The sequence below is a fragment of the Chenopodium quinoa genome, unplaced genomic scaffold (assembly GCF_001683475.1).
Source record: "Chenopodium quinoa cultivar QQ74 unplaced genomic scaffold, ASM168347v1, whole genome shotgun sequence".
NCBI classification, from domain to species: Eukaryota; Viridiplantae; Streptophyta; class Magnoliopsida; order Caryophyllales; family Amaranthaceae; genus Chenopodium; species Chenopodium quinoa.
In genome coordinates, this window is record NW_018745286.1 from 1,527,972 (window position 1) to 1,541,229 (window position 13,258).

A 13,258-nucleotide genomic window follows, 5' to 3' on the forward strand; every position below is an offset into this window, starting at 1 on the left:
GAGAGAAAACTCTTTTTAAAAGAAAATAGAAAACTCTTAGGTTCAATAATAGGGGTGAAATATCTTGTAAATATTATCGAATAATTTCAACTCTAATTTTGAGAAAAAGAGTACCAAAAGGAGCTACAAGGAGCTAAAAAAAATTAAATCATTCTGGAAAAATCGTGCTAGATTCATCAAAATATATATATATATATATATATATATATATATATATATATATATATATACATATATATATATATATATATATATATATATATATATATATATATACATATATATATATATACATATATATATATATATATATACATATATATATACACACACACACATATATATATATACACATGTATATATATATATATATATATATATATATATATATATATATATATATTTTTGTTTTGTTTGTACAACCATAGTATTAGCTAGCTTTAAAAAGATATGGAGGATGGAGTGATAGAAAGGGAGAGAGTGTGAGAGGAAGGAAAAAAAAAAGGAGAGGGAGAAAATGAGATATGAGGGAAGGAGGAAGGGAGAGAAAAAGATTATAGAGAGAGAGAGAGGGGTAAGGAACCGGGAAAAAGAAGAGTCGAGACTCTCGTGAGAGAGAAGGTAGGCCGAAAAATAGACAAAGCGAGCCGAGAGAAAGATCAAAAGGGAGGACGAGAGAGACGAATACTATGAGAGAGTGAAAGAAATTGGGGCCTGGAGAAAGGAGTTAGGAGAAGATAGAAAAGAGGGCCCGAGAGAGAAAAGAGAGAGAAAGAATAAAAAGAAAGAGGGCCAGTAAAGGGAGAGAGTGTGTGTGATAAAGAATGGGAAAGGCTGGCAGAGAAAAAGAGAGAAGGAGGCTAAAAGAAAAAGATATATAGAAAAAAGTTAGGAAAGATAAAGAGGCCGGGGGGAGAGAGAGAATGAGGGGCTAGAACAGAAGAGAGAGCAATTGCAACCTATAATTTTCAAAGCCTTTTTAAATAAGGAATACGGACAAGAAAAATTAGGAAAGAAGGAAAGAAAATGAGAGAAAGAGTTTTGGCCAATAAAAGAACGAAAACCACGTACCATTTTACACACTGACTAGCAACCTATTTAAACTATCAAATACCCTTCAACTTCCACAGAGAAGAACCTATTCATTTCACTCATTTTTTCTAGGGAAAACAAGGCAACCTTTCATAAACTATATGTTTAAATTTCATGCGTACACTTCATTTAACCTATACAACTCCTAATAGTACATACCAAAAAAAAAAAGTAACCTTATAAAACACAAAACAATCATCATAGTTAAAAAAAGCAACAAATTAATCAAACAACTACATCATCGTAACGTCGAGGGGGAGAAGGAGGAGTGGGAGAGATTGAGAGAGGAGAGAAAGAGATATAGATAGAGAATGAGAAATAGGAGGTGAGGGAGAGAAAAAAAAAGAGGGGGATAAGAAAGGAATAGAGGGGTCGAGAGAGAAAAAGAGGGTGCCAGGAAAGAAAAGGGCTAGGAGAGAAGGGTCGAGAGAGGAAAAGGGATCGGAGGGAGTAGGAGATATATAGATAAATAGAGAAGGCAATGTTGAGAGGAAATGTTAACTTATTTGCAGCACTAATTTGTAGCACTTTTAGAATAAAATGTATATAGAGAAGACAATTATGGAAATTTTAACTGTTTGTAGCACTTTTAGAATAAAATGTTCAACCTTATAGTATAATCGTGCTAGATTCACAAGTAAATGTTTTTTTTTAAAATGTTTATGTAAACATAGTAATAGATAGCTTTTAAGAGAGAGAATGGAAGGAGGATGGAGGGAGAGAAGAAAGGAAGAGAAGAAGGGAGTGGGAGGAGGAGGAGGAGAGAGTGAGGAAAAAAGGGAAGGAGTGGGAGGAGGAAAAAGTGATAGAGGAAAAAGAGGGAGGGAGTAGGAGGAGGAGAGAGAGATAGAGAGAGGTAAAGAGGAAGTGAGTAGGACAAGAGAGAGAGATGGATCTAGAGAGAGGGGTGAGAAAGAGAGAGAGAAAGGTCAGGATAGAGAGAGAGAGAGAGAGATGAGCTAGGAGGAGAGGGAGAGAGAAAGAGAGGCTGGGAGAAAAAGAGAGAGATAAGGGTCAGAAGAGAAAGAAATAGAGAAATAATTAAGAGAAAGAGGGGCAGGGAGGTGAGATAGAGTGATAAAGAGAGAGATGAGTCGGGAAACAGAAAAGTCAGGAGAGAAATAGAGAGGGAGGGAGGCTTACTAAACCGCTCAAACTATACAAGAAGAGTGGATAGGAAGGAGAAAAAGGAACAAGAAGGTGAAAGAAAGCAAGGATGAATAGAAAAAGGGAAATGAGATAAGACGAGGAGAAATATAAGAGAGAGGGTATATTATGAAGGAAGAAGAGATAGGAAGAACTTAAAAACAAGTTAGTAACTACCAAACAAATAAGATCCCCTAATCATCATGTTAATAATTCCCCAAACTACGAAACACAATCACAACCACGAATCTTACATATCTTGACCGGGGGGGGGGGGGGAGGGGGGGACGCGCGTAGTGCTTGCTCCAACGACTATAAACTTAATAAATATAAAAAGTGTAAAGATATTCCCTCCAACCATATTATCCAAAAATCGTACATAGAATAATTTATAGATAAATAGCCAGCAAATAAACTTTAATACATACACATATGAAATTTCTCATTCATTTTATACATTCTGTATCGATTACAAACTCTAACTACTATAATTTTCAATAGAAGAACCACTCGGAAATTTTCTACTTAAAAAAGTCTAACAAAAAAATATACGATTCTTTCATATATTTTACATTTAATCCATTTTACATAACTATAACCTTTAGTATTGCATTTCCTATTACCACTCCTTATTATCACAATCATTTTAAAACGAAGCTATTCGAAACTTATTTAGGTACACAATAAGAAACCATATTGCGTTCTAAAATAATATACAAAACAATAGTACAATTTTTTCAAAAATCTTTAAATTAGAACAAATTCTAGATAACTTCACTTATAACAATTGTTTTTCCATAGATATTTCCCCATAGAAACTTTATTACTACTCCTTCTTAGTACTTACAAATTCATGTATCATTGTTATTACAAAACTCGAACACAACCACGAATATCACAATAACTGAACACAACCACGAATTTCATTTATCTTACTGTTAGGGGGCACGCGCATCGCGCGTGCTCCAACGACTAGTTCAATATAAAAATAAAAATAAAAAATAAAACTTTTGATTTTGAATCAAATTCTATATCTATCCAGTGAACTACTTGTCCAACTACCTCCTAATTTTTTTTTTTTTTTTTTTTTTTTGGGTACCCTAAGAGAACTTCAAAGAAGTGAAAGAACAAATGGGGTACATGATAAAGTGAACATGTTAATTATTATGAATAAATTAAAAACATATAGTTTAGATTGATGCTTAATCAATCTCAAAATGATTAATATATATGTTGATATAAGACCCCATCAAAATTTAATAAAAATATCATATATTTAGGGGTTTTCAAAAAGAGAACTAGGTCAAACATAATCAAAGAGAATCGGTCTGGTCAAATCCAAACTCTAAAAAAACAAATTTTGTACTGCACTAATTATTAGTTTATTAACGCCCATATAAACGTTTTTAGGTGTATGTTTAAAGAGCCACAAGGATGGGTGATAAGATACGTTCCCATGATCCCCTTAAATTGGGAGAGAAGCTCTAATCATTTGAGCTATATTATCCCTCATTTTCATGCCCATATAATGACTTTAAATGGTTACTCTTTTCACTTAAAATGTTGTGGATATATTATTAACTAGATATTGCTTTATTTTATTTCATTTAAGGTCATGGTTGATAAATATTAATCTGCTATATTCCACTTCAATTCCAACAATATTACATAACTAGCCTCTCTATGCACGCGATGCGTGTATTACACATTAAATCACATAATTTACATCACTAGTCTTAAATATATTTAAATATCAAATTTTATATATTAAGAATAAAGATGATCAAGTATGTTGAAAAGTTTAAATTAAAACAATAGATAAAATTAAACCAACCAATTGTAAAATATTACTATTTATTTAACTTAAATAGCATATCGCACATTATCGTATATAAGAGAAGGATAAGAAGAACATGCGAGATTGTCTTTTGAGTGATTATTATCATTGATGAGGAAATTGGATTTAAACTATTGAAAATTGCTACTTCGCGATCCCTCCATACAAAGCCTTATTTTCTTTTTGGGTAAATCAAAATACAATGCCTCTTTCTATTTAAAAACTGTAGTATTACCCTCTTTTTGATAGTTGTCATCTTTTTTTCCTTTACTTTTTTGTACTTTTAACATCAATTTCCAACACTTTCTCTCTCTATCTCTTCAATTATTCTCAACTACTTTTTCTTTCTCTCTATCTCTCTCTAACCCCACATGCACATATGTACTTTTAATCATTAGTTTTACAGAATTTACAAATTTCTTGATTCCCGTGCAAAAACCAAAAGAGGCTTTGTATTAGGGGACGGAGGGAGTACTTATTTATAGCTTATTGATTGAAAGATGATTGACATGAATAGTGAATTGATTTATGTTATCCCGTTGGATATAAATTTTGATTATATCACAGAGGTATTTAAGTGTATTTAATTTGCCTTAAGATTTATAATTAATAAATTATACTTAAACTATAATTAATTTATGGTAGTGATTAATACACAAATTGAATTTTACAAAAAAATAAATTAAATTTAAAAAAAAAAGAGCATTTCCTATGAAAAGTAATGCATCAAGTATCTCTTACATACCTTTGGATCCCAATAAATTATTGTTGACGATTATATCCCATATATAAGATATATTACATAACTACTATGTATCCCAGGCAATATCTTGGGCTGTTATTTTCCAAGATTTTTTGTATATGAGAAAATTTTAAAGTTTATGATGTGATAAGTAATTGCATGATATTTGAAAACTTTTTAAAATTATCGTAAGGAGTAAGGTAAAAAAGAAAAACAAAAATGTTCAAAAACACCCGATTTACACTAATTTATTGTAAATTCTGTGCTGCAAAAGAAAACAATTTTCCTCCTTATTTGATTCGCATGTGCCAACTGATTTGGCAAAAACTTCTATCTCTTCCTTATTATTCAGACAACCACTTTCTCTCTCTTCTTCCTCATTTCTCTTGCGATTTTCTCTCTCTTCAACTGTCGATTTTCTCTCTTCTCAATCGGCGATTTTCGAGCCTTTTCTCTTTTCTCTTTCACTTGCGAAGTTGTTATTTGCTAAATTTAGGTTTGTTTACTTAATTTTTTGAGATTTTTGTTAGTTTTAGTTGTTTTGATTCTTCGATTTTTAGGTTTTTTTTATTTTTTTTGTTTTTGGTTTCGTTTTTGTACTGTTAGATTCTGCAATGGTGAAGAAGAAGAGTACAAAGAAGTCGTCGGATGTTGAAGGTGTGTTTTCATAATTTTTATGATTTTTTCAGAATTTTCAACTCAATTTTCACTTATAAATGTGTTGTTATATGTCGAATTACTAGTGCATGTTATTTTTAGAGTTTGCACTTGAATTTTTTGCTTATTTTTTATGCAAATTATGGTAATTAGAATTGAATTTTGAAGTTAATATGTTAAATTTTGATTTAAATTTTCATTTATTGTAGTTAATTTCATAAAAATTGCTTATACATGTGTTGTTATATGTCAAACAACTTTTGCATGTTATTTTTCAGAATTTGCTCTTTGATTTTTTGCTTTTTTTTAGAAGATTATGATAATTGGAATTCAATTTTGAAATAAATGTGTTTTTTATGTAGTGTATGAGAATTTATAGGCAGCATGTCATTGTGTTTAGAAATCAAAGTAAAGGGGAGTAATACTATGTGGTATATAGGTCACTTATATGCATAAAAAGGGTAACATTTGTGCATACAAAGGGTAACTTTTTTGCATACAACCTGAATTTTCCCAAGAGTAATTTGTGGTAATTTCTCTGTATTAATCATTATGCATAACTTAGGTGGTTCTATAGGTGGATATCATTATAAATTGCCCTCAAAGAGGAAAGCAATGCCTAAAGAGTCTGATAAGGCCAAAACAATACCTAAGAAGGCCAAAATAGTGCCTGAAGAGTCTGCTAAGGCTAAAATAGTACCTAAGAAGGCCAAAATAGTACCTAAGAAGGCCAAAACAGTTCCTGAAGAGTTTGCTAAGGGTAAAATAGTACCTAGGAAGGCCAAGACAGTGCCTGGAAAGTCTGCTAAGGTCAAAACAGTACCTAAGAATGTCAAACCAGTACCTAATGTAAAGAAGAGAAAGAGGAGTTCTCAATTGGAATTGGCTTCTAATTCTAATTCTGATACTTCAGCATAAGAGAACATGTTTTCAATTATTCTTGATTTGCATTTTTTTATTACATTTTGTTTGTGGTCTATATTGTTTTAGTTACTTTATTTTTTTAATTATTTAGGGACTATAGACGTTTGATTACAAGGTATAGACCACATACCTTCGAAAATTTGATGCGGAACTTTAGTGATAAACAAAAACAAGGTGTTGTTGAAGTTGGTTTTGGCGGTTTGATACATTTAAAACTAAAAACTCTCTGTCGTAAAATGCTACCTTGGCTTGTTGAAAACTTTGATGCTGGTAGCTGCATGTTTACTGTTTCTAGTGGCAAAGAATTTGTAGTTACTAGGAATGATGTATGTGATGTGTTTTGCTTGCCTATGGGTGATATTCCTGTTCCTGAACTCAAGAAAAATGCTGAAGTTGCAAGTGTAGACAACTGTATTATTCAGGTATGGAGATCTGATTTTGATGTTTCTAATAAGCAATTTATTCCTTTGTCAAAATTAGAGTCTCGGATGCAGGAGTTGGTTGATGGAGGGGTATAATTTAAGAGGTTTTTTGTGGTTCATGCTATGTGTAGCTTTTTAGCTCCTACTCCTAATAGGATAGTTTCTTTGAAGTAACTAAAGGCTGCTGAAGAAGTTGATGAAATAAAAACTTTTGATTGGTGTTCTTATGTTTTGAGGAAGTTTAAAAAGTCTTTTGATAAGTATAACAATGATCTAACTGTTCAAAGTGTTAGTGGATGTTTATTGGTTTTGCAAATTCTGTATTTTCACCGTTTAAACTTTCAAGGAGAAAAGGAAAGTTGTAGCCTTCCTTTGATTCAACATTGGACAGATGCTAAGGTTAAGAGTCGGATTAATTTAGAGGTTAAAGTTGGTGGTTTTCGGTAGGGACCATTGGATACATCTACATATCCTTTGTCACAATCTGCAATTAGCCAAACTGATATTAAGAAACCTCTTACTTTGGGATCTGATCAGTGTGGTTTAGTTGGTGGTGCTTCTTCAAGTGGTACAATTGGCCACTTTGTTCAATTTGAGCTTCCAGATGGTGTCATGACTGATGATGAAATCAAATAAATTTCAACTGATGTAAGTGTTTTTTTATATGTTTAGTACTTACCCTTTATGTGCACAAAAGTTACCCTTTATGTTCACTAAAGTTACCCTTTATGTGAACTAAAGTTACCCTAAATGTTCAGTCTAAGTAACTTTTTCATTATTTTTCTTTGTTACATTTGTTTAGTTTTTTGTTTGTTTCTCTGTTTGTAGGTTGTTCATGAATCATTTCTTTTGCTTAAAAGAAATATGGATGTTTTTTCAAGCGTTCAGTCAAAGGGTTTTAAAACTTTGAGTAATTTGGTTACCAATATTCTTTCTAAAAGAACTATTTCATTGTCTTATGAGGATCTTGTAGCAGTTTCTCAAACTGAACAGTTACTCTCTGATCCTCATTATCATAAGCTTTTAGATGGCATAATTGCGGAGTGTTTGAAGATGAAGTCTGCACATGAGCTTTTTCAGTTTCGTGAAGAAGATGGTCTTGAACGTCGTAATAATGAAGATGTTTCTGAGTCTGGTTATAATGAAGATGTTCCTGGACCTAATGAAAATGTTCCTAGAGCTAATGAAAATGTTCCTGGACGTATTATCAGATCCAATAAATCTTTATGTTCACTAGACTGTGGCTAGTAGGTCACAAGGTGCCTTTTGTTACTCTTTTTATGAGGGGTAATGTTCAGATTTTCGACAGTTTGCCTCGGTTACATTTGGAAGTTCTTGATCATTCTTTGTTGAAGGATGAATCAATGCATAAAAAGTTAAGTGTCATTTTCTGTCATAAATATTCTTTTATCCATTTTTTTTTTTACTAGATTTTTTTTAATGCTTATCTTATTTTTTTATCGTTGCAGTGATAACCTTGTGAATTTTGGGTTGAATTTTCTAGTTCCAAGAGAAGATATGGTGTCCATTACTATTCCACATAAGATTCGATGGTGCATTGTTGATTGCAATGCTCTGTATTTGAATGAGGTAGCATGTTTTGAGTCTTCTGGTCCTCGAAGATTCTTTTTTGGTGTGAGGCAAAGTGTAAGTAACTTGATATTTTATATTTAAATACATTGACTTTATATTTATATTTTTATATACTTTAATAGTTTGCATTGTTGCATGTTTGTGAGCTTGAGCAAGGTGACAATTCTAATGTTGTTAACGATTTGCACGGTATATGGGAAGTGTGGGTCTGCTACGAGAATCCTGAATGTGATATAATGGATTCTGAACTAGTATATTTCATGCTAAACTAATATCATACCCTTAAAAAGAGTTATGTTTGTGAAATGCTCTGTCTAAACCACTTTTAATTTTACTATTTCAGATCTATGTTCCTATTCTTGTTGAGGATCACTACGTTTTGTTTGTTGTTGGTCAAGCAAAAGAGTTGATTTATTAACTTGACAATACAATTTGGCGTGATTCTACTCTTAACTACTTTAGAGAGTTGTCTTCTCATCTGGTATGTTCCTGTTATTGAAAAGTGATATGCTTTGTGTATACAGAAGTTTATTGTTTCAGCTTAATTTTTTTGTTGTATTCAATGGATTATAAACTTTTATATTTTTTATCAATGTGTTCAGTTGGGTGTTTTTCTTGGCAAAAGAAATCATCCAAAGAGTACTCAGCTACCTTCCTATAAGTTTGAAGTTGTTGATTTGGAATGGAGAAAGACTAAGGTTGACAACATGGACTGTGGAGTGTTTGTCATGTATCACATGCTCCATTTTGTTGGTGAATCGTTCATATTAAATGAACTCAAAACAGTAAGTATTCATCTATTTGTCTTTTGGTTTTCCCTTTCTGTTGTTTAAGTTCTTTCATATTGATAAGTTTTTTTTTCTGTTGTGAGGTTGTTGGAAGAAAATTTCTGCGTGGACAGATCTATACCACACTTGTATTGTGTGATATGAATGAATCCAGGGCTGACGTCTTGGCAGAATTAGTCAAATTCAATGAGAGGAAGAAAAATGATGATTATGTCAAGGCAATTGAAGAAAGAAGAAAGGCTGCAATTGCTGAGAAGAAAAAGAAAGAAGCAAAGGAAAAGGAAAAGGCAAATGCAGCAGAAGAAAACCCCAAAGAAAAAAGGACAATAAAGCAAACAAAGAAGTACACTCCTTCTAAAGAGTGAACTGACTTGTTAGTGATTAGGTGTAGTAGTATATTTTGAAAACTTGATGTATGTGCATACATCAAGTATAATGATGTAATTAAATTTTCTATGGTATAGTTTTTGGTGGTTTTTTTTTAAAACTGAATGTAATTTTTGGTGGTTTTTTTTTTAAATTGAATGTATGTGCATACATCAAGTATTGAAATTTTATTTTGTATATATCTTTCTTTATAATTGTGCACGAAATAGCTTCATTTCATGCACTAAAAAGGGTCACTTCATGCAGGTAAAAGGGTCGCTTCATTCAGTTAAAAGGGTCACTTCAGTTTTCTTATGGAGTCACTTTTGTGCATAAAAAGGATAACTTTTGTGCATAAAATGGGTAACTTTTGTGCATAAAAAGGGTACCTTTTGTGGGTAGAAAGGGTAACTTTTATGCATAAAAAGAGTAACTTATGTGCATAAAAAGAGTAACTTATGTTCACAAAAGTGTAACCTTTGTGCACAAAAGGGTATGCATTTACTTTGTTCATGTTTCCACTATAACAACATGTGCTAATAAGAGTATCATTTAAATTTTAACCAAACTATTCATAGAGTAAAAAAAGAAAAAATAGTATAACCATACAAAGTATAATAATAATGATAAAAAAAATGTTCTAACTTTGGTAGTAAAAAATTCTTAAAAGAGTCGTATGTTAGGTGTCTTTGATCCAAATTCTGAATGTGGAGGTGGCAGTGCTGGTTTCTTTTTTCTCTTGCCTTTTTAAAGCCCTCCTTTTGCTCTCTTGCTTCTTCCTTTAGTTACAGCTCTTTTAGGATCAAGTATAGTTGGTACATTTATGCTTGTACTGGATGCTGAAGAAACATCATTATTGCTCTGAGTGTTGTCTGCCACATCGGGAATGTCAGAAGCAACTTCAGCACCTTCTTCTCTTTGAGCAGCAGTATCAAGTAAGTCTTCCACCAGTTTTGGACTATTTCTGAAGCTTTCTTCCATAAATGCTCTTGTCTCTTTATTTTCTTGACTTTTTAAGATTAAATTGTAGTAATTCTTCATCATTGTTTGACTCCATGGCATATATGGTTGTGTAGGATCTTGATTCTTCAACCTATTCCATGCCTCTATTTTTGCAAACTTAGTCCATCTTTTTGTAACATACTTGTCTAGTATTCTTGTTACTGAATGTAGATGTATAATTCTGATGCAATGATAACGTAGCCATCCAGATGCTTCAAAATGTTTGCAAGTACACCATACACATTGGCTCTCATGTATATAGTTTACTTGATGTGCAGACCATGGCTTGTCTTCTAGGGATACTTGATAAAATACACATTCTTCAGTTCTCCCTATCATTTGAATAGTTGTTGCCATAGAGTATCCAAACTCCTCTTCAAAATCTCTGAAGAGTGACAAAGTGAAAACTTGTGCACCAAAATCATGTAGGTACAATTAAGTTGCTATATATTTTGTGTTATTTATGTACTTTTGAGTATAACCTTTTACCTGTGCAGCATGCTTTAGCATTCCGGACAGTGGCAATGAAGTGAATGCTATTAACTTGCTACAGGTAAACTCATCATATTTCTTTGTGCTTCTCCAACGATTGGTTGTCTTCTTAAATGTGGTATTAAATTCTATCAAGGTAGTTGCTTTACTTGCTTTGAACCCTATAGCATGATTAGTGCTTTCACTCCTTTGTGACGACAAAATTCGTGCTGAAAAGAAATCTCTACTAAGGGCGGGACACCATTTCTCTTTCAATTCGTACACTCTTTTGTACCAAGAGTGTGTTGTTAAGTCATATTTCTGCATCATTGCCTGCCACTTTTCTTCAAATTCTTGTTCTGTCACACACCCCTTTAAGCACTGGTTGAATGCATACTTAAACTCTTTATCTTTTTTTAGAGCCCCAAATCTGGTTATTGCATTTTGTTCCAAATGCCAGATACAAAGTCTATGCCTTGTATTAGGAAGCACCTACATTCAAAATAAAAGGGTCACTTCATACACTAAAAAGGGTCACTTTATGGAGTTAAAATGGTCACTTTATGCACTAGAAAGGGTAACGTGTGCTTTGATGGTCAAATATTGTATGTTGTCAAAACTTTTTAGTTAGGGTAACATGTAAATATAAACTTTTTACCCGCTCAATTGCATTTGCCATTGCTTGGTCCTGGTTAGTGAATATTGAAGTTGGTGTTTTATCCTCCATAGCTTTCTTGAAAGTTTCTAGTAGCCACACAAACGATTCTGTTTTTTCATCCCTAATAAAAGTACATGCAAACATACAATTATGCCAGTGATTGTTTATGCCAACAAATGGAGCACATATAAGATTATATCGGTTAGTTCTATATGTTGTATCAAAGACAAGCACATCTCCATATATCCTATAGTCTTCTAGCATCATTGAATCTCACCAAAAAATATTGGAAATTCTTCCTTCATTGTCTAACTTCACTCTAAAAAAGAAGTTTGGATCCTCTTATTGTTCCTGATTTAAAATGTTCACTAAAGTTTGAGCATCTCCAGCCTTAATTTGCTCCATTCTTAACCTTGAGCAGAAATTCAGGTGATCTACAACATTGTGTCCTACACTCTATTCTCCTCTAGCTTCTGTAGCCATGTAATCGTAAGTGTCCATTGTAGTTAGACCTGAAGGTTTCATTATTTTGATTGCTTTAGCTTTTTCTTCTTTCATTTTTCTTTCAGAACGATGCAAATAATGCCATTGTGACTTTGTTAGCTCGTGGTTATGTTGTAATACATGTGCCACCTCCTCAAACTGTCCTTTATTTACTTCGCTCTTATGCATGCCTTGCAATCAGATCGTGTAATGGCTACTTGTCTTGGCTTTCTTGTTTTCACATTTACATTCTCTTCATCAACCATTTCAACTAATTTTGTTTTCTTTGTCACCCGAATTTCTCTTTCCTTCTGTAGAACACACATAATCACTAGTAGAAAATATGAAATGTACACCTGTTCAAAACCCCCCCTTTCGCACCAGCTTTGAACCGATTTAGATTTCAGGGATGCAAAAAAATTTTAGCACCGATTCAAAACCAGTGGCAATTGTTAGTTTTAGCACCGGTTAACCGGTGCTAATTAATATTTTTGGCACCGGTTAACCGGTGCTAAAAAACATTGCCACGTTTTTTTTTTGGTATTTAATTACAATGGGCACCGGTTCGGTTCAAAACCGGTGCCCTTAATGCCCCAAAAAAATAAAAAAATAAAAAACAATTGGCATCGGTTCGGTGCCAAAACCGGTGCCCTTAATGCCCCAAAAAAATTAATTTTTTTTTTTTTTGCATTTTTACACTTAAATTGATATATAAACACTAACATATATATAAAGTTACATATTTTAATTAAAAAAAAGGCTGTAATATTACAATTTTGGTACAACAATTGAGTACTCTCAGAACTTGAAACGTTCTTGATGATATGACTTCATTTACATCAAATGTCAGGGCAGAACAATTTTGTACAAGGATTCTTCATTATCCTCAATTTCTTGGTCTTGATAGCATGTGCTCAGACTTCTGGCAGTGAGAGAAAATGCAAACATGTTAATTTCGAGTAGACGTCAAACAACATATAAATGAAAATAATTCAAGCAAACTGGAATAGAGATAGTATGTTTGGAGTAAGGTAATAATATGCTCTGTATCAGGGAATGGCAACAAAAACAATTAGT

General features: G+C 32.6%; 1 protein-coding gene across 1 annotated transcript; it reads right to left on the reverse strand.

Moving 5' to 3' along the window:
• Positions 1-10,314: 10,314 nt before the first annotated feature.
• Positions 10,315-11,965, reverse strand: LOC110711923 (protein FAR1-RELATED SEQUENCE 5-like). The gene is made up of 3 exons (XM_021890358.1): positions 11,699-11,965; positions 11,039-11,532; positions 10,315-10,954 (listed from the first exon to the last, which is right to left on the reverse strand). Exons 1-3 carry the CDS (start codon positions 11,963-11,965, stop codon positions 10,315-10,317), a joined length of 1,401 nt encoding a protein of 466 aa, XP_021746050.1.
• Positions 11,966-13,258: the final 1,293 nt, after the last annotated feature.

Excerpts from the sequence above, each read along its gene's own strand:
- LOC110711923 (XM_021890358.1), bottom strand. The coding sequence starts at position 11,965 with ATGATGCTAGAAGACTATAGGATATATGGAGATGTGCTTGTCTTTGAT. Across the intron at positions 11,533-11,698 it reads TGGCAAATGCAATTGAGCGG|GTGCTTCCTAATACAAGGCA; the intron begins GTAAAAAGTTTA and ends TTTTGAATGTAG. Across the intron at positions 10,955-11,038 it reads GTAAAAGGTTATACTCAAAA|AGATTTTGAAGAGGAGTTTG; the intron begins GTACATAAATAA and ends GTCACTCTTCAG.